Source organism: Alosa sapidissima, chromosome 9 (genome assembly GCF_018492685.1).
Source record: "Alosa sapidissima isolate fAloSap1 chromosome 9, fAloSap1.pri, whole genome shotgun sequence".
In the NCBI taxonomy this organism is placed as follows: domain Eukaryota; kingdom Metazoa; phylum Chordata; class Actinopteri; order Clupeiformes; family Clupeidae; genus Alosa; species Alosa sapidissima.
This window is the reverse complement of record NC_055965.1, coordinates 3,111,830-3,135,179: the sequence shown is the minus strand read 5'-3', so window position 1 is coordinate 3,135,179 and position 23,350 is coordinate 3,111,830. Positions and strand designations below refer to the sequence as shown.

The window sequence follows — 23,350 nt, the reverse complement described above, 5'->3', positions numbered from 1 at the left end:
TAAATATGGACAATATAAGAGACCAGTATTGACAATATAATAAGAAAATATATAACAGTTATAGTATAATTATATGGACAAAATGGAGAAAAATGTAAACATAGTTATATAAGAATTATAGCAGCAGTGCAAGGATAGCTTTGCAGTAGGCTATCAGCCATTGGTCAAGTATGATGTGATGTTAGACCACAGTCCAGACTGGGAGATGGAGGGAGGGCTTGTACATGGGCTATGGTGCCTCTGTTGAAGGTGTTGAGGGCAAGAGTTGGTAGAGTGGCCTGCTTGAGCCTCCCACTGTTTGGTTTTAAAAGAAATAGTCCTGCAATGTGGGGAAAGGAGCCTGTAGCCACATTCTAACTTCCAAGAACCAGTTTTTCCTGTTTCATTGTGTATATGCAGTTTTTTTTTTTTTAAGTTACCGTGCTGTCAATATAGAACAGATGGGATAGCAACATCTAGACGTATAGCTCCTCTAGCAACAGGTTTTTTTTTGCAATGGTGCAAACTCAACCACCTACACCTCAACATTGCAAAGATCAAGGAGACGGTGCTGGATTTCCAGAGGTCTAAGCCCGCTCTGCTGCCAGTCACCATTGAGGGGGTCAATGTGGAGGTGGTAAACACTTACAAGTATCTGGGGATACATCTGGACAATAAACCAGACTGGTCAGTCAACACTGAAGCACTCTACAAGAAAGGGCAGAACAGGCTGTACTTCCTGAGGAGGCTGCGGTCCTTCAACGTCTGCAGCAAGCTCCTCTGGATGTTCTAGTCTGTTGTTGCCAGCGTGGTATGCTGGGGAGGAAGCACTAAGAAGAGGGATGCTAGGCGACAAGACAGGCTGGTAAGGAAAGCTGGCTCTGTCTTGGGAGCTGAACTGGAGTGCATCACTTCAATATCAGACAAAAGGACCCTGAACAAACTAATCAACATCTTGGACAATGACTGTCATCCACTCCACAGCACTATTATAAAACAGATGAGCTTGACCAGTTGGAGACTACGGTCACTACCATGCACAACTGACAGACTGTCATTTGTCCCCAGGGCCATACAACTCTTCAATGCTTCACTTAAAAGAAGAGGAGAGTTAAGGCTTCTACATACCTGACGCACCCGACCGGTAGCGCGACAATGTGACGTCAAAATGACGTAGATCTCTCTGGCGCGCCAGGGTTTTGGCCGTGTAGCGCGAGGTAGCGCACCACTCATTTTTTTTTCAGACGAGCGCGACAAGGCGGAAACAGGAAGATGGAATAGTTCGAGGGCAAGCGAGTTGCAGTGTTTTGTTACAGTCGTGAATTTTTAATAGTTTGCTGGATAAGTTAACAAAGTTACCAGTGAGAGTTGCAACACATGAAATTAAGAGGAAAGAATAGAAACGACTTATTTTCAAACAAAGGATATCTATTAAGGCCTGAACAAAATCTCTTTCCACTTCAGGAAATTACACAAACTCAGCCAGCTGCTAGCTAGCTAGCTAGCTAACTAAACTGTTTAAATTATTAAAATTTCCCTCGGGATGACTAAAGTACCTATCTATATATCCATCTATATATCTATCTATCTACCTGTGCACACACCTTGGAAACTACATGATAATGATGATGGTAGTTGTGAATAGTAGCAACCAAAGTCTGAAGTACCATCACAGAGGCTAGCTACTGGTGTTTCTTACTGCAGCTTCTTCTGCTGTGTAAGTAGTTAATGTTAGTCTTTTCACAACAGCGACACCTCTGTTCAGGAGAATATTGCAACTGATGTTGCGACCACCACGCGCGAGTATAAATGGTTACGGCGCTTCTGTGACGTCACATTGTCGCGCTACTGGTCGGGTGCGTCGAGTATGTGGGACGTTTTAGACTTCTCTGCATTGTGTGATTAGAGGGGGGGGGGGGGGGGATGAAATGGTATGTGTATGGGGGAGGGGATTGGTGCGTGTGTTTGGTATGGTGTAATGGTGTGTAAATGTGTGTGTGTGTGGGGGGTGTAATTGTGTGTGTGTGTGCAGGCCCATCGCTAGAAGGCAAGCAAACCAAGCAATTGTTTGGGGCCCCGAGCTGGCCAGGGGCCCCAAGACAACGACTGGTTAAAAATAAAATGCAACAACAAACTGTGAGCGCTGCTTTGATAGTCAATGCAGTAAAGTGCAACGACACTGTTACCGGCAATACCGGGATCCCCCTCAAGGGGGCCCCTCTCAGTAGTCGCTGACAGCAGCCAGCCAGCCAGGTTTGTGGTATCCAGGGCTTGAAAACGAAATTATTTTTCAAACGTTCCGTTCCGAACGGTTCAGATAGGCCTATGTTTAACGTTTTCGTTCTTGCATGCGTTCCGCCACCAACATATCGGTCCTGAACCGGTTCGGAACGCAAAATATCGTTCGTTCTTAAAGTTCCGGCAGTGTTTGGCGGGCCTATCAAGTCTATTTTTGTGGACTTTACCTTAGAATAGACGTAGGCTACTCATTATTTCCCCTTGATTTAGCCTATACCGTAGCTATGGCCAAAAATAATAAATCACAGGCGGCATCCAAAAACATTCAGATGGGCTATCCATCCCATAGCCTACAGACTTACTGTAGGCCTAACCTATGCCTATAAATAATTTCTTATCAAAAATATTTCTGGATACGTGCTAAACTCCTTACCTGGTTGTAGCCTTTTGGAGTTTTATCCATATGGAGATCTTCAAAGGCTTGCGCTATAATTCCAACCCTGTTTATAAACGAACCTGTCTGTTGCTGACAATGCCTATCTCAAATTTCCTGTTTAACTCTTCTAGGCTACATAGAATAGGCTATAATTGCGCAAACATTTCAAATCCCGACTTTAAAACGACAAGGCGTGGACAGGCAAAATAGGCTATTACGCATAGGCTACAAACAATTTCCAAATCAGTTTCAGTAGCCTACGCCAGTGTTTCTCAAAATTTTACAGACCAAGGACCACTTAACCATTAGAAAAAACTTCACGGACCACATAGCTAATAGACACAATAGGCCTACTCACTGAACCCACCTTGCTTATTGTCTTTGCACCTTGCTTATTGTGTCAGAGGATTCATATGATTTAAATTGGCATAGCTTACATAGGCAGTATTGCAGAACTTTGGATTTACATACAAGTTGGTTCAATATTGGAATATGGTTACATACTGTAATATGTTTATTAACGGGATAAGGAAGACGCAGATCTGTTCCAGAATCACTGTTTATCGTATTTAATGACATAACATTGCTATAGCTTTGTAATAGGTTTTGATGAAAGTGGCATAGCTTCTCTGCTATACTAACTATTCGACCGTGATAATCTATTTACCAAATGGGGGTTAGGAGAACCACACGATAAATTCTGTGCATCAAAGCAGACTGGAACATTCATGTCTAGTAGTATTCATGCACGCCAGCTGTTTACTGTCTTTAAAGCATCAGATGCGTCTGTCTAATCCTCAAACAGCATAATGCTTAAATGCTATGTTTAAGCTACAGTACAAGTAGGCCTAGGTCAATGTATAACATTAGCTTGGGATGTTTTTACAGTAAGCATTGGTAGTTGTGAAAGCAGCTGCATCCCTTTTAAATATCAAAATATGGAAATGCTACCATATCTTTTCTTTCTCCCTCAAGGTGCTTTGCTTAAATTTCTCAGCCCTCAGGCTCTTCCTAAGGATACCTCCACTGATGAAGATGGCCTGAAAGGTTAATCTTGTGTGTGTGTGTGTGTACTTGTATTTATGTTGGATTTTTAAATTGCTATAAAACCTGCACTTTTTATAGTTTGAACAATGCATCCTTTTTCTGCATAAGATGGCAGTGTTTTATTTTCTCACTTTGTGAGAACTGAAAAATGTTAATGTGAATGTGTGTGTGTGTGTTTAAGTATGTTGGATTTAGTTATTGTGTACTTTTTTACATTTATATTGGATTTTATGGTACGGTGGTGTTTTTGCAAATGTTCAAAACTAATGCACAGTATATATGTATGCAACTGCAGTATTGCACTGTCAAAATTTTGTATTTATATAAACTGTGGGTGAACTTAAACTGTATGGCTATGGGGTGGTTCCTGTAGGCTATGCGTGCGGTGGGGGGGTGTACCTGTATGTGGGGGTGGGGGGCAAGTGACATGGTTGCTCCACTCTATTATAAACAGAATACCAGCTGAGATCAGTTGCATTGTTTTTTTAATCATGGCAGCAGTTTTCAGATTACATTATGTGCTTACATAATTGCAAAAGGGTCCTCGACTGTTGTAGAAAGAAATGGCTGATCTTTAATGCAATATCTACATTGCCCATTATCAGCAACCATTCATCCAATGTTCCAAAGGCACATTCTGTTTACTGATCTAATTTTTAAAGGCTAACTGAGAAAACCTGGCAAACATTAGCCTATAAAACCCCTTATAAATTCCCTACTTTAGACCTTAAAAACCCTTCTATGATTAAGTAGTTTTTAAGTACAAAAGCAAGTACAGAGCAAGCTCTGTTTTGTTTGAAAATCAACAGAAGTGACGTTACCCAGCATCGCTTAGAGCAGTGGTTCTCAAATGGGGGTACGCATATCCCTGGGGGTACGTGAGACCTGTCAATCACTGTCAAAACTCAAACGATGGAGTCGTGGTTGAAGCTAGTGATGCCACAGTGCACAGTGCTCTGTTTTAAAGGGAAACTTGGCAGGATTTCCCCCTCTGCTGGAGAAATTGTGCATTATGCTATTTCAAACTGTGGGAAAAGGTAACGATAAAGCACATGGATTTGTTTACAAGCTAGCGAACGGTTAGCATAAGTTTGGCAGAACTATGTGGATGTTACAAGGTAAGAAACACGATTTAAAACTAGTTTCTTGTTCCTCACTTCTCTTTCCGGGACGGTAGTCTCAATGTTGCAAGGTTGGTTTTTCGCCTGAGGACGCTAGGCGCAGCGGGGAAAGTCACCATTTTCACCGGAACAGGTCATTTAACCATCCAAATGATTTCTAAACGGGTTTATTACGTTGAAATAGTTGCCAAGTTCCCCTTGAAGTATTTTTTTTCCAACTAAAAATGCTTCGCGCTGGTTAGGGGGTACTTGGCTGAAAAATATTTCACAGGGGGTACATCACTGAAAAAAGGTTGAGAACCACTGGCTTAAAGCACCTTTAAGGGAAATTTGAGTACGCCTACATCACGTTTCGTAGATTGCGGATGCATGGTGTTTTTAAACATTGCTTCAAATCCCAGCAAAGTCAGCTGAGGGGGAAACGAAAGTAGCCATTTTGATGCACATTTTTTAATCGCAAACGTTTTCTTTATACAATTACTTTTTCATTGATATCTCAAATTGGCATCAATAAGTAGGCAATAGCTATCACACCAATAAATGTCACTCATGGATTCGCTGACAAATTATTTTCTAGACACGTTTGTGATTTACATGCTGGCCATCCCACTCTTCACATGTAACGTTACAATGTATTTTGCAGTGTGCGTTATTTTGGATAAAAATAAACCCTTTTTGTACTCACAGATCAAAGCAACTACAGATGAATGCTCCATCATTCGTTCTTGAACTCCATGCGCACACAGCCTAGAAGTTTATTATGTCTCCATTTCCTGTAAAGCATGTGTACAGACTAGAGACGGCAGCCCATATAAGCCTAAAAGGGTTTGCTAGGAAGCACACTGCCGTCTCCGTGCTTGTGTACAGCTCGTTGTACAGCCCCCGTCGAGAGATCCCATCTCTTGTCTCATAGCAACAAATGTACCGAAATTATCAATCAAGCTAGTAATTCGTGAAAACAAACAAGCAAAAAAAATATATACTTGAAAGCTTTCAGAAGTTGTGGGGGGCCTATGTCAACATTAATGCACTTTTCACTGTATAGCTATCTGACTTATAGGTAAGTAAGCTACAACTCAAAAGCAAGCACATCACAATTACATTTTTATTTCAAAAATACAACATGAACCAGTGAAGCTGTTTAAAAATCCACTTTATATATTTATACATTAAAAATACATTTACAAATTGAAGTTATAATCAAAACATTCATGGTTAGCTGATAATTAAACGTGACAACAATATTAAAGTATGTCTTTGTATTTATGGTAGCCTACTTTGTTTTCAGTCTCATGTTGTCCTTGTGGCTGTTTCCAGGTGCAACTGTGGGGAAAATGTAAAGAGTCTCAAATATTTTCATCAACAGAGTTGTCTCAACCTCATGTAATATATCTGAGGTAAAAAAAAACAACTTTTCCCCACCTCTGACTGAGACCCAGCTTCCAGGTGACCTTATTTTCTCTTCGATCTCACAAACATAGGACCCCTCGTCTTTCTTAGAGATGTTTGGTAGCATGATTGTTCCAGAGGTTTGGTTCGCCACATGTAATCCATCCTTATAGAATGTGGCACTGAGGTTTGATTTGACACTTTTTCGGCCTAAACAGCGGAGTGTTAATTTCTCTCCTTCTTTCAAGGGATGCACTGGACTTTCCAGTATCACATTGCCACCTGCACAAGTTCAGAAAATTAGTGAGCATCAGGCTATGGTTCAGATTGACAACTACACATTAAACATAAAGGGGTCTGAACTCTATTCACATATTCATGAACTTTGAGTATTTCCTGTTTACAGGATGAAAATTACAAACACAATTAGTAAAGAGAAGCCATTCCGTCTTTGACCCATAATCTTTTACATGAATCCGGTATATTCATATTTATTTATATAAAGTGAAACTGGCTCAATCTGATTTTGTTCTGTTCTCTCTTGCAATTCATTCTCAGAGATATTTATTTCAAGTTCTGACTGCCCTATCACTTACTGTGCACGGTTATGTTGACAGCATTGCTGCGTTTCCCAGATTCAGACTGGCACCAGTACACCCCACTGGCTGACAGAGTTAAAGAGCTGATGTTACATGTGGATGGATCCAACATCTGTGATTTCTTATCAAAGGGGCAGTCTGACAGCTCCTTTGATAAAGTGAATCGTCTCACTGACCAAACCGTTGCAGCATCCTGTGCTTTGCAGGCCAGAGTGAGAGGCTCAGATACAAAATGCTGGGATCTGCTGGGAATGACATCAAGCCAGACAGAGTGAGAGGGACCTGGAGGAGTTGAGAAAACAGACAGATCAAGGGTGAGCTAGCTCTGTTCACCAGCTATTCTGCCAATAGTCCAAATACAACATATATATTATTTTTTTTATATAGATTTTATAGTTATGTGTATCTGATTCTTTTCAAAGAGCTGTAGCCTATTGTTGAGGTAAGACAATACAGAAATGAAATAAAACAGTGCATAAGACACCATTGGTCGTTTCTCATATAGCCTACAAGAATAAAATAAGCCTACATATCACTGAACTCTCTGGGTCTATTTTGTTCCAAGAGTAGACCCAATATGCAGAAACCTAATGGCAACAGTCTGAGTGAATATGAACAAAATAAGAATCATTTGTGCATCGTTTTAGCAGCAAGGGCCAAATTATTCTTTAACATATTACATGCCTATTTGGATTCCCAAACAGCAACGATAGCCTGTGGAGTAGCCTATTGTGTTCCAAACACAGAACTCATGACTTCAATAGCCTATTCACAGACTATTTAAGGTAACAGGCAAATGTTATGTATTATTATCGCCAGACGCTATCACTGGTTACAACAATGTAACAAGTTTGATTAGTAAGTGTTTAATTTAAAAAACAAAAGAGTAAAAACTGTTAAACAAATGGCCGATGCAGAGCGATCAAGTTATCTTTGAGTGCGAGTTATCACGTGCTTAAGTTGCAGTAGATGTATGGGCAATGAGGTCCTTTGACAACTTTGGGCAATGAATGTAGCCCAAAACGAACTGCATTACCCACAAATCCGTGCCATGTGTAGCTGAAATGTAATGTTTTGAAAACGAAAGTGGGATGAACGCACTCTACAGCATTAAAATGTATCGCTGCTTGCAACGTAAACGAGAGTCTGAGCGAGCAGAAACGTTTGTGAACCGATTCGTAACAATTAAATCGGGGAAACGACCGGTTCATGTCAGTTTTATTCTGATTATTGTTTATCCAGCTTCTACTCTTATCAGCCAAGTGGGGCTACATGCCCACCAAGTTTCAGACACTAATATCCTCTTCATCACCTACCTGTTACTGTAAGGAGCACAGGATGGCTGTACTCAGCGTAAGCGGCCAGCTCTTCTATCTCGGCTCTGCAGACGTAGAGGCCTGAGTGTTCTGGAGCAGAGGAACTGAGAGTGTAGGAGCCTCCAGCTCCTCTGCTGCTGTCTGACAGCAGCTCCACAGAGTATTTAGCCTCACGGAATCGACCACGATTGCTGACCAGAGGTAAGCCTTCACTCACTGGAACAGCTTTGTACCAGTGAAACCTCACGCCAGGAAAGGGGGCTCCAACTGAACAGCTTAAAGTCACTGCAGATCCTTCAGTCACCCAGTGATTTGGACTGACTTCCAGCCGACTCTTAAAGTCTTCTGTGGCAATCAAGAATGTCAGATGTCAAATATCCATTTCACAGTACTTTGTGTTCTCCGAAAAGGAATGAATGAAAACACAAGAAAGTGTTGAGTATACCTTTATACATACAGTATATATCTTATCACAAGTCAGTACTTCAGTACTTATTTGACCACAACAACATGGTGACCGCCTCAAGACACAGTGTGCCTGGAGGCAGAAAAATATTTAGTGGCTCTTGACTATGCCTCTTGAATATGCCACTCTGAGTGCTCTGAGCATAGCCTACCCTTGTGGTTTCAAACCTTTCGCAAATTCCAACAGCATTATGAGGATACGAATGGTTTCAGTTGCAGACTTATAAATTAGAAATTGCATTTGAATTAATCATACCCTAATCTAGCACCCTAATCTAGCACATTAAATCCATTTGCAAATTTGGAATTCTGTTGGAACTGCCACTCATTATTCAGAATGTCACTCTCTTAGAGCATTGAGAATAATTAACTTTCAAATATAAGTGGTAGCAGCTGTAAAACCAAAGTTGTAGTATGAGTGCATAGATTATTGCATAGATTATGGCCCAAGATGCAATTATTTTACAATTTTTGCAAAACTGTTACACAAGTTTCACAATTCTTGTGTCGTTCATGTGGAACATACCTTTTTCATGTACTGTTATGTTGACAGCATTACTGAGCTCTCCAGATGTAGACTGGCACCAGTACACACCACTGTCATATGTGTCTAGAGAGCTGATGTTGCACGTGGACTCGGCCCAAGTGCCCGATCTTGAGTTAAAAGGACAGTCTGAAAGCTCTCCAGATGTGTACCGCCTCACTGTCCACTCAGCCAGGTTCCCAAGCCCCTTACAGCTTAGTGACAGAGACTGAGATTGAAGGAAGTCAGTTCTGTTGGGACTGACCCTTAGCCAACTAGAGGGTGAAGGACCTGAAAACACATTTGAATCGATAATAAACTATATAATAGACTGCAACTATAAGTACCCTTACAACACAAATCCACATCAATACCACCCAAATCAACTTGGTGGTCAAACGACAACATTTTCACAATTACAAACACAGGACTAGTGCTATGGGAAGAAATGGATATGAACTCACCTGTGACCCAGACGAGCTGATGTGGACTATACTGTGAGTAGTAGGCTGGGTCTCCTCTCTGCCCTCTGCAGACGTAAACACCTGAGTGTTCAGGAGAAGCCGGGGTCAGGGGGTATGAGCCCCCAGCTCCCATGCTTGTGTCTGCAACGAGCTCCAGAGAGTAGGAAAACCTTGTGACGCTGTCAAATTCAACAGGAAACCCTTTCTTTGGTGAAACAACTTTGTACCAGAGAAAACTCCAGCCTGTAGTGGAGCCTCTGACCTCACAGGTCAATGTCAAGGAAGATCCTTCAGTTCCCCAGTTGTTGGGGGTGACTTGAAGACGTGGAGTTGGTTGACCTGCAAACCAAAAAGGAACATTTTTTGGACACTTGTGTTCACTTGTGTTCAAATGTTTTTTATCCATAGCAAATAAAAACAGTATGGAAAAAAGCTATAGGGTTAGCCCTACTGATCTTTTCATGAACCAAGTGACTTCCACAGCTGACAGAGGCCTAGTAAAATAAAGCAACCATGACTTTATCCACATGACGCAAAACAACATACCATGTACGGATATATTGACAGCATTGCTGTACTCCCCTGATTCAGACTGACACCAGTAAAGTCCACTATCTACAAACGTTAACATTAGATTGCATGGCCTCTCATCCCAAGTAACTGCTTCATGCTTGAAAGCACAATGTGACGCTTTGTTGTGGTTTGTGAACCGTCTCAAAGTCCAACCACTGGAATTGCCCTTCACTTCACAGGTCAGTGAGACAGACTCAAACTCTTCAAAGAATGGTGACGTGCGTGGATAGATGCTCAGAGAAGCTGGAGGAGAAGGATCTGAAATGTATCAGAGAAATTAGTCAAATTAATTAATGTCATCACATCAATGTCATCACACCTGAAAATAAACCTAATGGTGTGTACAACCAATAGCAGAAATTTTATTGCAAATTACATGATTTTGATATGGTTATCCGCTGTACTAATCAAATCAAAGGTATAGGATATTGAAGTTTAACTGATTGATATGATGAAATTGTTTAACTGTTTAAATTTAGAAACAATGTTTATAAAAAGCTGATGGGTATCAGTTTTTGACATTAGAGAGGCTGAAAAGTTTGGTAACCACTGACATAAAGGCAAAATGACACGTACAATACAAATGTGCAAATATGTGCTACAAAAAGGGTATCTTACCTTTTACCCACAGATGCCTAAGGTTGCTGTAAGGGGTGTAAGAGAATGAATTTGGTCTCTGTGCTCGGCACACATAGAACCCTGTGTGTTCAGGACCCACAGTGCTGAGGGTGTAGGAGCCTCCAGCCTCTCTGCTGCTGTCTGAGAGGAGCTCAGTAGAGTTTTCTGATAATTTCAGCTCATGTGAATAGAAGTTGGTATCTTCTGAAGGGAGAACTTCCTCAATTGGAACAATGACTCTGTAAAAGTGGAATCTCCAGCCAGATGAGGATCCTGACGCATCACACTTCAGAATAACAGTATCTCCTTTAGCTGGCCAGGTTGGTGATACATCTAACGTTGGTCTAGGATCTACAAGCATTACAGTACACAGTGAGGTTGTCAAGTATAAATAAGAATGAATACACAGAGGATATCAACTTTAGGAGCATTTCATCACATGTGTTGATACACAGCATGATGAATAAATTACTCCTCTGTGCTTTTGTGGTCATAACTTACTATGATTCACTGTTATCTTGACAGCGTTACTATACTGTCCAGATTCAGACTGACACCAGTACACTCCACTGTCTGCCACATCAAGTGAGCTGATGTTACACGTGGACTGATCCCTAGTCACTGTGTTGTTGAAAGGACATCCTGAGAGAGAGGAAGGGTAATAAAATGTGAATCGCCTCAGACTCCAGCCACTGGCATTGTCCTGCGCCACACAGCTCAGTGAGAGGGACTCTGACTGAAAATACTGAGTTCTGTTGGAATTGATGGTCAGAGCAGCTTTAGGGGAAGGATCTGGAGGAGTAAGTGACAGGACAGGATTAAAGTCCACATGTTTCACTTATCAAAACATATTTACTCTACTAAAAATAAATTACAGCAATTCCAAAGCCTCCATTAACTGGGTCTTCCAACACCTACCTATAACCCAGAGAAGTTTAGGTGTACTATATTCTGTGTGATCAACAGGTTGCTCTCTCTCTCCTCTGCACACATAGACACCAGAGTGCTCAGGGCCAACTGAGTTGAGGGTGTAGGAGCCTCCATCTCCACTGCTGTCTGGGAGGAGCTCCAGGGAGTATTTAGAGCTGCTCTCTTTGTCTGTAAAAGTGGGCAGCTCTTCTCTGTAAAGAACAATTTTGTACCAGAGGATTCTCCACCTTGGGTCAGAGGTTGAGGTGTACTGGCCTAGACTGCAGCGCAAAGACACAGAATCTCCTGCAGTCAGCCAACCCTCTGGAGGGCCATATAAATATGCCAAAGGTTTCTCTGTTGAAAAGAACATTGAAATGCATGCAGTATGGTTCTAGGTCTCACGACACTATTTCTGATTCATGCTTTTTAATTACATAAACGTTATGAACAAAATAACTTACTCTCTACTCTTATGCTCACAATATTGCTGAGTTCTCCTGATTCAGACTGGCACCAGTAGTCTCCATTATCTGAAGTATTCAGGGACACAATGTTATACACAGCTTTTTGTCCAGATGATTCCTTTTCCAGTGGGAAAGTCATTGAATCTTGAATCAGTGGGAATGCCATTGAACCTCTTCCCTTATTTAGATATTTTCTTAAAATCCAGCCAGTGACATTGGTTTGCACCTCACAGCAGAATGAGACTGGCTCATTTTCAAAGTAGTGTGTTCTGCTGGGTTGGATGCTCAGAAAGGCTTGTGGAGAAGAATCTAATGCAGAACACACACGCACACACACAAATTTCATTAGGTACTAACATTGTCATTTTCCAATCTTGAGATGGCAACTCTATGAATAAAAGCAAGTAGGCTTAGTTAAGAAGTCTACGGCAGTTAAAAAATAAGAGTGAGAAAGAAATACTAATTTACTTGGACAGAAATGACAATGGGCAGCTGTGGCCTACTGGTTAGCGCTTCAGACTTATAACCGGAGGTTTGCCGGTTCGAACCCCAACTAGTAGGCAGGGCTGAAGTGCCCTTGAGCAAGGCACCTAACCCCTCACTGCTCCCTGAGCGCCGCTGTTGTTGCAGGCAGCTCACTGCGCCGGGATTAGTGTGTGTGCTGAGTGTGTTTGACTAATTCACGGATTGGGATAAATGCAGAGACCAAATTTCCTTCACGGGATCAAAAGAGTATATACTTACTTATACTTATAGAAAACAATACATCCAAGAGGAACCAATTATATATAAAAAGTCAACCCAACCAATGCAAAGTGGCAACATCTGAGGGTTATGGGATGATAATGTAATGATAAAGGTGTTACCTTTAATCCAGATCAACATAGGGGAGCTGTATGGTGTTACCTTTAATCCAGATCAACATAGGGGAGCTGTATGTGTAGTGGTGTTACCTTTAATCCAGATCAACATAGGGGAGCTGTATGGTGTTACCTTTAATCCAGATCAACATAGGGGAGCTGTATGGCGTTACCTTTAATCCAGATCAGCATAGGGGAGCTGTATGTGTAGTGGTGTTACCTTTAATCCAGATCAACATAGGGGAGCTGTATGTGTAGTGGTGTTACCTTTAATCCAGATCAACATAGGGGAGCTGTAGGTGTAGTATGCAGGCTCTCCCCTCTCTGCTCGGCACACGTAGAGGCCTGAGTGTTCAGGAGCAGCAGGGTTTAAAGTGAGTGTGCCCTCAGCGTGTGTGCTACTGCCTGGGAGGAGCTCCAGAGACTGCCTGGCCGCACCACTCCGGTGTGGAGCTTCTGGAAGCCCATCTCTGAACGGAACAACTCTGTACAGGAGAAACCTCCAGCCTACTAAGTAACTATCTACCACACAGCGCAAATTTACAGAATCTCCTTTTTCAAACTGGAAACGGTTGTCGTATATGGTGGGCCTGGTATCCGTGACAAATATGACGTATGCCTTTGCATCTGTCGGAAACAAATGAGAAAACAAATTATTCCTTTTAGTCAAGTCAAGTCAAGTCAGTTTTATTTTTAAAGCGCATTTTAACATGCACAGAGTGCAACCCAAAGCGCTCCACAAACAAGACACATAACAAGACAAAAGATGCCGGATGGAGCGGCGTAGTCGCCAGCGTACCCATGACATCAAGGCATGACAAATACATTTAAAAAATAACAAATACAAAAAATGCCGGACGGAGCGGCGTAGTCGCCAGCGTACCCGTGACACCAAGACATACAACAAAACAAATAAAAAGTAAAAAAAAATATATATATATATATATATATATATATATTAAAAAAGTGGGAAAAGTGATGTTAAAATTAGTCCAATTTCCAAACCAGCTGAAAAATGTCTAAGGGCAATGATGATCCGTGAAAACTGCGCACAGAGCTGTGTCTTCACATGCAAGGCCAACAAAGTTCTTTAGCAACTGACCAACCCGGTGAATTCACTGGCAGTCTGGAGATAACGTTAACGTTTTAGAAGTTATGTCAAGCCAGCATATTGCATTCAAAACAATACAGTCAGAATGAAGTCTCCAAGATGTAGACATTTTAACTTAGTCTTGTATCAGCATCCTTTAATTTCCCATCACATAAAAACAAGAGAAAATGCATTTAAGTAAGCGCTTAGCAAGAATTAAAAAGAGTTACTTAAATAATTGAAAAATAATAATCAAAAATTTAACATGGGACACCTAAAAATAAATGTACGAAATTCTTTAGAAAATGGATTCAGATGCATTCCAGTTAATCACCTCTCATCTAAACATGAATCCTTTTAAATGTATGGTGTCAGAAATTATGGAAGGAAAAATTAGCAAAGGTTTAAGGGCTTTCATTTCAAACTTACTGTCAGGAAACAGAAAACCCAAATTATATACATGGCCTCTGGTGGTCAAAAACAAAGTCCAAAATGTAACAGTATGAACTTTTACCTTTACAAAAAAATCTTATATATGAATTAGTATAATTATTTATGTTAAAGAGAAACTATGCAGCATTGGCAATTTCTTTGCTGTTTTTTTCAGTTTTTGCTTATTTTTTTCACCCGGCTCTGTCATGACGAATGTCTGAGAAACTCCATCGCTACCTTTTTCTAGCCGGTGCCTGGCGTGTATGTGTATTTGAATGCAGTAAAGCAATTCGTTACACTCGTTATTCTTCCTGACACTGAGGCCGTCAGCCCACCAGCCAAAAGTTGCAAGGGTGGTTTTTCCGCTCACAGGCGCAAGGGGGAAGCAAGACGGCCACCATTCAACCCAAAAAAAGTAATATAACCATTCCAATGACTCCGAAGCTGTTAAGTTAAGGTAAATTAAGTTAAGAAAACCTGCATATTATGCTAAAAAACCTGCATAGTTCACCTTAAAGTATTATCATTATTTATGTTATTTATATTAAGTATAATTTTCATTATTTTTCTAGCAACATACATTTAGAAGGGTACACATTACATAAGCCATTAATGCCTTACCATGATGATGAACCTCTATATAGTGGCCTTTACTGAGTTCTCCTGACTCAGACTGGCACCAGTATATTCCTCCATCATAATGAGAAACAGCTTTGATGTGGCATGTGCCGTTTTCCCAGGATGATGCTCCTCTAGTGAAAGGACACTGGGAGATCTCCATACAATCTGTGATTCGACGGAGAGTCCAATCTGTTCCATTTCCTGCACAGCTAAGAGACAGAGACTCAGACATAAAGAGAGCTGACCTGTTTGGATTGACACTCAGATGACCTGTAGAGTCAGGATCTGAAAGGCCAGAAGAGAAAAAAAATACAATCAGAACACCTTTTACTGCATATGGACAGTAACATTAAAATTCCAATTGAAGGATCTCAGTCCAATTTTCAAACTTCTAAAATAACTTGCCAGAGAACCAAAGAATAAGGGGGTTGCTGTGGTGGGTGTAATAAACCGGCTCTTCTTTCTTTGCTCTGCACACATAGAACCCTCTGTGCTCAGGGCCAGTTAAGTTCAGACTGTAGGAGCCTCCAGCTCCTCTGCTGCTGTCTGACAGGAGCTCCAGGGAATATGTAGATCTGCCAGACCAGTGTGAGTCAGCAGGTAAGTCATCTCTGAAAGGAACTACTCTGTACCAGAGGAACTGCCACTCTGGGGAAGGGTCACCAATGGCACATGTAAAAGTCACAGAAGATCCTTTGGAGAGACTTTCATTTTGTTTGTCATGAGTGAGTTTAGGGACAATCCAAGGGCCTGATGAGGAAAAGCAAATCCCTGATTAATCAAATATCAAATAAAAATAATATAATATAATTAAATGAATATTTACTTAATCTCGTTATCTAGATAATGAATCTAATGAATCAATAACTAGATAATGAATCTAATGAATCAATAACTAGATGTACCGCAAAGCGGTACAAAATATGTCTGCCGCCACTCAAATCACGCTTGTGAATTTGTCTCCCTCTCCTACTCCATCCCCTTCTCTTGCAACTTTTGTGTATGTAAATGAGTGTGCATGTGTGTGTTTGCTTTTGTGTATGTGTGCGCTTCTTTCTGTGTGTGTGTTCGCTTGTGAGTGGGGGTCATGGTGTGTGTGTGTGTGTGTGTGTGTGTGTGTGTGTGTGTGCGTGCGTGCGTATGCCTGCGTGTCTACTGTTTGTGTGTGTGTGTGTTTATGTGTGAGTGTGTGCGTACCTGTACCTGTGTGTGTGTGTGTGTGTGTGTGTGTGTGTGTGTGTGTGTGTGTGTGTTTATGTGTGTGTGCCTGCATGTGTGTACATGTATCTTTATGTGAGTGTTTGCTTGTGTTCATGAGTGCATGTGTGTGCATGCGGAGTGCACAGTCACTAAATGTACACATATATTCCTTTATTGTATGGTCTCCCATGAACGGAATTCCACAAAATTTGGCATGCATTCAGAGGATGTCATAATGATCCTACTCTACAGATTCCATGCAGTTTTGAACCTGTCAGCCAAAGATACCTGCGATTACAACTTATTTTTGCTTTTTAATTTTTTACTAGGTGGCGCTATACATGTTCTCGAGATATTCTTAGAAAACTGTGTCCACCCTACCCTCCTTTCGGGGAAAAACAATGGTTCCGCGTCATCCTTGTGAGGCTACATGCCCACTAAGTTTGTTGCACTGTCGCTGTTTATGTACAATTTATGTCACTTTCATTAACATAAATAGTTAGACAAAAATTCTAGACAAATATAGCTGTTAGCAGCAATGAGGGAGCCAGGAAGACAGAGACTATTTGTGTGATACAGTTTGTGCGGCTGATCCGCTGATTCCATGTTTTGAAAATGTCAGCCAAAGATACCTGCGATTACAACTAATTTTTTCACTCCACTGCCTCCAAATAATTGAGAACTCTGCAGCCAGGATAGTAACAGGCACAAAGTCCACAAGCCACATAACACCTGTACTGTTACAGCTTCACTGGTTACCAGATACCCAGAGAGTCCAGTTTAAGATCCTACTGTTGACATATAAGGCCCTGCACCTTGCACCCTGCACCTTTTAAACAGGCTAGGGTTACACCTCTGCTAAAGAAAAGTACACTTAATCCAACTGAGGTGAAGAACTACAGACCTGTCTCCCTTCTTCCTTTCTTGTCAAAGGTTTTGGAGAAAGTGATCTTCAAGCAAGTTTGTGACTTTCTTCATCAGAATAATCTACTAGACCCTATGCAGTCTGGTTTCAAGAGTGGTCATTCTACTGAAACTGCTCTTCTGTCTGTGACTGAAGCATTGAGAGTAGCTAAGTCCTCTGCTCAGTCATCAGTATTAATTCTACTAGATTTATCTGCAGCCTTTGATACTGTTAACCATGACATTCTCCTATCTATACTATCTGAACTGGGAATTTCTGGAAAAGCTCTTGACTGGTTTGAATCTTACTTTAAAGGGCGTTCTTTCAACGTGTCTTGGCAGGGACAGGTATCTAAGTCTCATGACCTCACCACAGGTGTGCCTCAGGGATCAGTATTAGGACCCTTGCTTTTCTCTATTTACACCACTTCCTTAGGTGATACCATTCGCTCCCATGGATTTGACTATCACTGCAGACGACACTCAACTTTACCTGTCTTTCCCACCGGATTTCTGCATGCCTTAAGGATATTTCAGCCTGGATGAAAGATCGGCACCTTCAGCTTAATCTCTCAAAAACAGAGTTTTTGGTGTTTCCAGCTAAAACAGCTATTCCCCAACAGATTAACATCCAGCTTGACTCAACTTCACTGACCCCAACTAGATCGGCACGAAACTTGGGCGTTGTAATTGATGACCGACTTAACTTCTCTGAGCATATAGCTTCTATTGCAAAATCATGTCGGTTTATGCTTTACAACATTAGGAAGATCAGACCTTATCTGACACAAGATTCCACACAACTTCTTGTTCAGACCATGGTCATCTCTAAGCTGGACTATTGTAATTCACTATTAGCTGGCTTACCCGCTTGTGTAACAAGATCATTACAGCTGATTCAGAATGCTGGAGCACGCCTGGTCTTCAATCAGCCAAAGAGGACACATGTAACTCCTCTCCTATTACTCTCCATTGGCTCCCTATAGTAGACAGAATTACATTTAAATCTCTCACTTTGGCCTATAGGACACTAACTAGATCTGCTCCTAGTTATTTTAATTCAATAATCAAGCCTTACATCCCCAACCGCCCACTGCGGTCTTCTGGTGAGCGTATGTTGTGTCGACCAGTCATGAAAACTGGGTCTAATTCCAGACTCTTTTCTTCAGTGGTTCCATGTTGGTGGAATGAACTGCCCAGTGCTCTCCGTTCCTGTGGTAGTTTTGGGTCGTTTAAGAGGGGTCTAAAGACATTCCTATTCAACATATACTTAGTTGTTTAAGCGCTTATGTGTTATGGTTTATATAATGTTGTTTTATTTTAATTGGGCTGTTAATTAATTTGACATTATTGTTTATTATTGATATTCTCCTTAATGTAGTCTTAGCATGTCATTGTTTTTATATTATTGATTGAATTGACATTATTGTTTTATTATTGCCTTTCCCCTTTTTTACATTGCTTTTTATTAGGCTATTGCTTGAATTGATATTATTGTGTACTACAACTATTCTCCTTACTATATTTGACCTACATTTTAATCTGTTCCCTGTTCAATTTTAAATATTATTATGTTGTTTTGTATTTATGTGTCGCTTTGGACAAAGGCGTCTGCTAAATCCATAACCATAACCATAACCATAACCTTGCTCCCAACTATATCACTGACCTCTTGGAGAGCTACACCCCTTCCCGCCCGCTGCGATCCTCATCAGCTGGTCTGCTCAAGGTGCCTAAGATGAACCTCTGCACCATGGAAGAGAGAGCGTTCTCCCACACAGCCCCAAAGCTATGGAACTCACTTCCAAATGACATCAGGCAGTGTGAATCCACTGCCCAGTTTAAAAAGGAACTGAAAACCTTTCTCTTCAGACTAGCTTATGGACTATGATATAACTAAATGGACTATATATTTTTAATAATTTTTCTTCTATTGGTTTTCTTTTTTGATATTTTTTCTATCTATTTTTATCTTTATCTTCACCTTGGGTGTCCTGAAAGGCATTTTAAATTAAATATATTATTATTTATATTATTATAATTTTAACACCTCACCTTTGCTTTTTCATTTTTAACTAGGTGGCGCTATAGCACAAATGAGTGGTTATGAAATTGGTTGAGCTGGCCCCTTCAGATCAACATACAAAAGAACTTTAGACATCCTAGGCCCTACAGTTCTCGAGATAAAACTGTCTGTCTGTCTCCTTTTGGGGGGTTAGCGGGCCAGTGGCGGGCCAACGGTTATAGTTATTATGCCCGCTGCACTAGCGAAGCGTCAGTGTTTTTCTTCTGGATTTTTTTTCTTCAGTAAATTTAACAAGGATAATATGGAACCATTGATTTTCATTTTGATCTGTCGCCCACCTGCCACACCAGGCCCCCCGAAATTTGAAGTGTAGGATCATTATGACATGATCCTCTGAATGCATGCCAAGTTTTGTGGAAATCCGCTCATGGGTGGCCATATCAATTGCGCGCGCACACACACCACGCACACACACATTTAAACACACACGCATGCACATACACACACACATAAAGACACAAAAACAAACACACTCTGTGCACACACTCATTAACATACACAAAAGTTACAGGAGTAGGGGCTGGAGTAGAAGACAAATTGACAAGAGTAATACATTTTTGCGGAGAGAATGTGCAGGACTGAGTAGCTGTCATATTTATATCCAGAAAATCCAGAAAAATCATTGCAAACAAGGGACAGAGGCACAGAGCTGAAAAAAAAAAATGTTTGATGGCCGTGGTCTTTTGGACCTCTGATGGCATTGCATTAAAACCAGACCTGTTTCTGTAAAGAAAAGTCATTGCATGGGCTCAGGAAAACATCCAATAATCATTGTCTATTTGCACAGCTTGATACTCTAATCACAAACGTTAGCGTAAACTTTACCATGCAAAATAAGAAATTGTATTTATGATACAGAAATACCACCAGTTTATCTTGGCCTGAGCTCATTTAAAATGAACTGAGGAAGTGGAAAAAGGTCTTGTCGTTAGACCAATCATAATTTGCAATTTTTAGAAATTATGGACTCCTCTGGGCTAAAGAGGAGAGGGACTATCCAACTATATCCAACTTGTTAGTGGTCAGTTCATTCCCAGCATCATGTGTGGGTGGTGCATTAGTGCCTATACGGCATGGGCATCTTGCAAGGCACAATCAATTCTAAATGATGTACAGGTTTAACATATCATAACATTTATGATATGTTTGAATACAAATATTATAATTTGTTTTTTACAAAGCATACAGTATTGAATACCATAATCTTCGTAAAACGGCATAAATGGGTTTTAAGAACAAATTTCTTCGTAAGAATGGTTGGTGAATGAGGCCCAATGTTCTTAGGTGAAGCAGCACAGGTAAACATGCCCGTCACATTTTTAAAAAAAATATTGCTGGCATCAAATTTCAAAATGAACATATATTTTCCATGAAATAGTCAAATTAGTCATTTTCACCATTTAATATGTTGTCTATGTCGATTTTTGCAGCTAAATATGGGTTTGTGAAATTTGTAAATTATCACATTATGTTTCTATTGGAATTTTAGACAACATCCCGACTTTTCTGTGTTGGGGGCCGTACATGGCTAAAAAAAAAAACAATAAATTAAGCAATAAAAGTTTATTACCAGTTGAAAGTCCACAGACAGTAAGTGAATAGAACCCTGCAAAACAAACACAAAAGTAGGGCTACACAGTGTTATGTCCATACAAGGGATGAATGAAACATTTTTCAACCTTCATGTTTGCTTTGCCAATATTTTACAAATTCAAATGTAGAGGTAGACAAACGCAACAAATGTATAATGGCTTTTTGTATTAACTGTCACTGACATTTACTCAAAAATTAGGCTATCAGGTAAAGGCCAACACATAGCTTATTAGTGGTGTGATTGATCAAACCTTGTGAAATGACTGGTTCCTTGTAAAGAAAAACATTTCCCCCCCTTGAATATCTGTAACTTCAAATACAATGATGTTCTGAGTTTTAGGCTATTTAGGCATTATAGGCCTATAATATAATTTAGGTTCTATAAAGGGATAAAGCCTGGCTCGGATTTTTTCAAACCTGCTTTTCTTTGCATTGACAGCCTGCTACAATTAAAGCTAAATGTCAACAAGATGCCCAAAGATGGTCAAAAAAGCATACTTACAGAATGAGAAAACTAGCGTTCTCCTCATGCTGAAGCTGAGATGTTATGCAGATTCCCACAAGTACGGGCCCTGGCACTATAGATAGGCAGAAAATCGTTTGCCAATTTATAGGCTTCTCTCTGAGTCACGGCAGCTGCTGGGCGATTTAGCAGCCACTTCCTGTGTACACCAGTGTCCGTTTAGCATGAAGCGAGCTTCTGGGTACCCAGAGTAGTGACGCATTATATATTTTATATATATCTTACTAGCCTGCCGTATACTAAGATTCAATAGACCTATTCCCCGTCATATTCAACTTGCACATCGTTGAAAATGGCCACATTATTTGACCTTTTTAGCGTTTAGGCTACATTACGCTTGTTGCACAACTGGCAGAACGGTGAAACTGACATTAAAATGGAAATGGAAAAGCTGCAATAAGGGCTCACTTTCTTTTTCGCCTTAAATAGCCTAAACTGGTAGGCCTATTTTGCGGACATCAAGACGTTGACAAGTACATAGCCTAATAATGCAAGCTTGTAATATTCATACGGTAAAATACATAATTATAAATATAGCCGCAAGCGGCAATGGCGGGCCCGTGCACCTGCGGCCCGCAACCCGTGACATTTCAGAATCAGGCGCGCGGGAACCTATTTTTGACCAGGGGTGCTGAATAACAAAAATAATGGATGTCCGACGATTTCTCTTCACCCGACCCCCCTGGAAATGTCTCGGATTTTGACTGCTAAATACGTAATTTTAGTGCGGTGTGCGGGTGATAGCGAGAAGTTGTAGAAAAGTCCTGGGCAGCCACAAATTCCAATGTTCCGCGACAGCGCTCCGGCTGCAATCTCGCAAATAATTTCTGAATAGCCTAAAGTGTGTCGTCTCCACAACAAGTAGCCTATGTGTCCTAATAATTTCTATCTTAGCGACTAGGATAGTGAAATGATTTCAATAGCTATAGGGCCTACATTTATTAATTTCGCAAAACTGTAAAACACAATTAAAGTTTCTTTCAGCTTATCCATGCTTTTTTTGAACGTGTAAATCACATAGAATATGTAGGCCTATATCAACCGTAGGCCTACACACTTGATCGCTATCACATAGCTGAAACCACGCTACGGTTCTTACAGTAGCCTAACTGACTCACGTTCACGTTGATCTCTATAACCGTTCATTTTTAGTAGCCTATATTCAAACCTATCCATATCCCTTGCTATTTGACTCATCATTTCACATACAAAAATACAAATAATGTCAGACAGCGAATTAGTAATTATTTAAAATATATAGGCTAATCATTTTTAAAAATCTATCTTCTGCCAGCACGGGGTGCTGCAGCACCCTCAGCACCCCCCTTCCCGCGCCCTTGTTCAGAATCCAAGAAAGCACCGACGTGGTGCATTTGTAAAATGTACATATTTGATGTGTGCTATTTGTTTTTGCATGTTATTTTCTGGCACATTTACTTGCTTGGCCAGGTGGGGGCGCAATGCAAGGCAGGCCCATTGTGTGTCATCATAATCATAATATAAATTAACCTGAGAAATTTCAGATTATTAATTTTAAGCAAAGAACATTTCTGATACACTTTTTGGCCAAATGGTGGTGCTATATTAGGCCTTTGAATTACACATGTGAATATCATCACAATAATGATATCCAAAATGTTGCAGTTTCAGATCAACCAATATAGGCATTACCAATTTCTGGCACATTTTCCTGCTTGGCCTTGGCTATGACAGGCAGGCCCATAGGGTCTCTGGATATCATCATAATTATAATATCTATTAACCTGAGAAGTTTCAGACCATTCATTCAAAGCATAGAGCATTTCTGGCATAATTCCTGTTTGGCCAGATGGTGGCACTATGCTAGGCATATGAATTATGTGTGTGAATATCATCACAATAATGATATCCAATATTTT

General features: G+C 40.6%; 2 protein-coding genes and 1 long non-coding RNA gene across 8 annotated transcripts in view; 1 reads left to right on the top strand and 2 right to left on the bottom strand.

The window, feature by feature from the left end:
• Nucleotides 1-5,594, bottom strand: part of LOC121718703 (Fc receptor-like protein 5) — a 46,052-nt gene extending 40,458 nt beyond the window's left edge. For all 4 annotated transcript variants that reach the window (XM_042103781.1, XM_042103783.1, XM_042103785.1 and 1 more), the window contains exon 1: nt 5,507-5,594. In XM_042103781.1, the coding sequence (XP_041959715.1) occupies nt 5,507-5,540 (34 nt within the window). In that variant the 5' untranslated portion in view covers nt 5,541-5,594. The remainder of the gene's footprint in view (nt 1-5,506) is intronic.
• The window catches only part of LOC121718781, a 37,088-nt gene extending 21,454 nt beyond the window's left edge, over nt 1-15,634 (top strand). Inside the window, exons 2-3 of the long non-coding RNA XR_006034011.1 lie at nt 3,546-3,550; nt 15,558-15,634. This is a non-coding gene — a long non-coding RNA (uncharacterized LOC121718781). The remainder of the gene's footprint in view (nt 1-3,545; nt 3,551-15,557) is intronic.
• The window catches only part of LOC121718707 (Fc receptor-like protein 5), a 33,014-nt gene continuing 15,300 nt past the window's right edge, over nt 5,637-23,350 (bottom strand). Inside the window, exons 2-18 of one of the 3 annotated variants that reach the window (XM_042103792.1) lie at nt 21,432-21,788; nt 20,907-20,942; nt 15,553-15,897; nt 15,148-15,432; nt 13,272-13,631; nt 12,142-12,453; nt 11,687-12,034; nt 11,270-11,560; nt 10,769-11,119; nt 10,124-10,408; nt 9,578-9,916; nt 9,117-9,404; nt 8,126-8,470; nt 6,807-7,091; nt 6,244-6,492; nt 6,099-6,144; nt 5,637-5,763 (exon numbers count right to left, since the gene is read on the bottom strand). In XM_042103792.1, the coding sequence (XP_041959726.1) occupies nt 5,652-5,763; nt 6,099-6,144; nt 6,244-6,492; nt 6,807-7,091; nt 8,126-8,470; nt 9,117-9,404; nt 9,578-9,916; nt 10,124-10,408; nt 10,769-11,119; nt 11,270-11,560; nt 11,687-12,034; nt 12,142-12,453; nt 13,272-13,631; nt 15,148-15,432; nt 15,553-15,897; nt 20,907-20,942; nt 21,432-21,459 (4,305 nt within the window). In that variant the 5' untranslated portion in view covers nt 21,460-21,788 and the 3' untranslated portion in view covers nt 5,637-5,651. Of the gene's footprint in view, nt 5,764-5,958; nt 6,145-6,243; nt 6,493-6,806; nt 7,092-8,125; nt 8,471-9,116; nt 9,405-9,577; nt 9,917-10,123; nt 10,409-10,768; nt 11,120-11,269; nt 11,561-11,686; nt 12,035-12,141; nt 12,454-13,271; nt 13,632-15,147; nt 15,433-15,552; nt 15,898-20,906; nt 20,943-21,431; nt 21,789-23,350 lie in introns of those variants that run through there. The other 2 variants (XM_042103793.1, XM_042103794.1) reach the window with 2 other exon arrangements.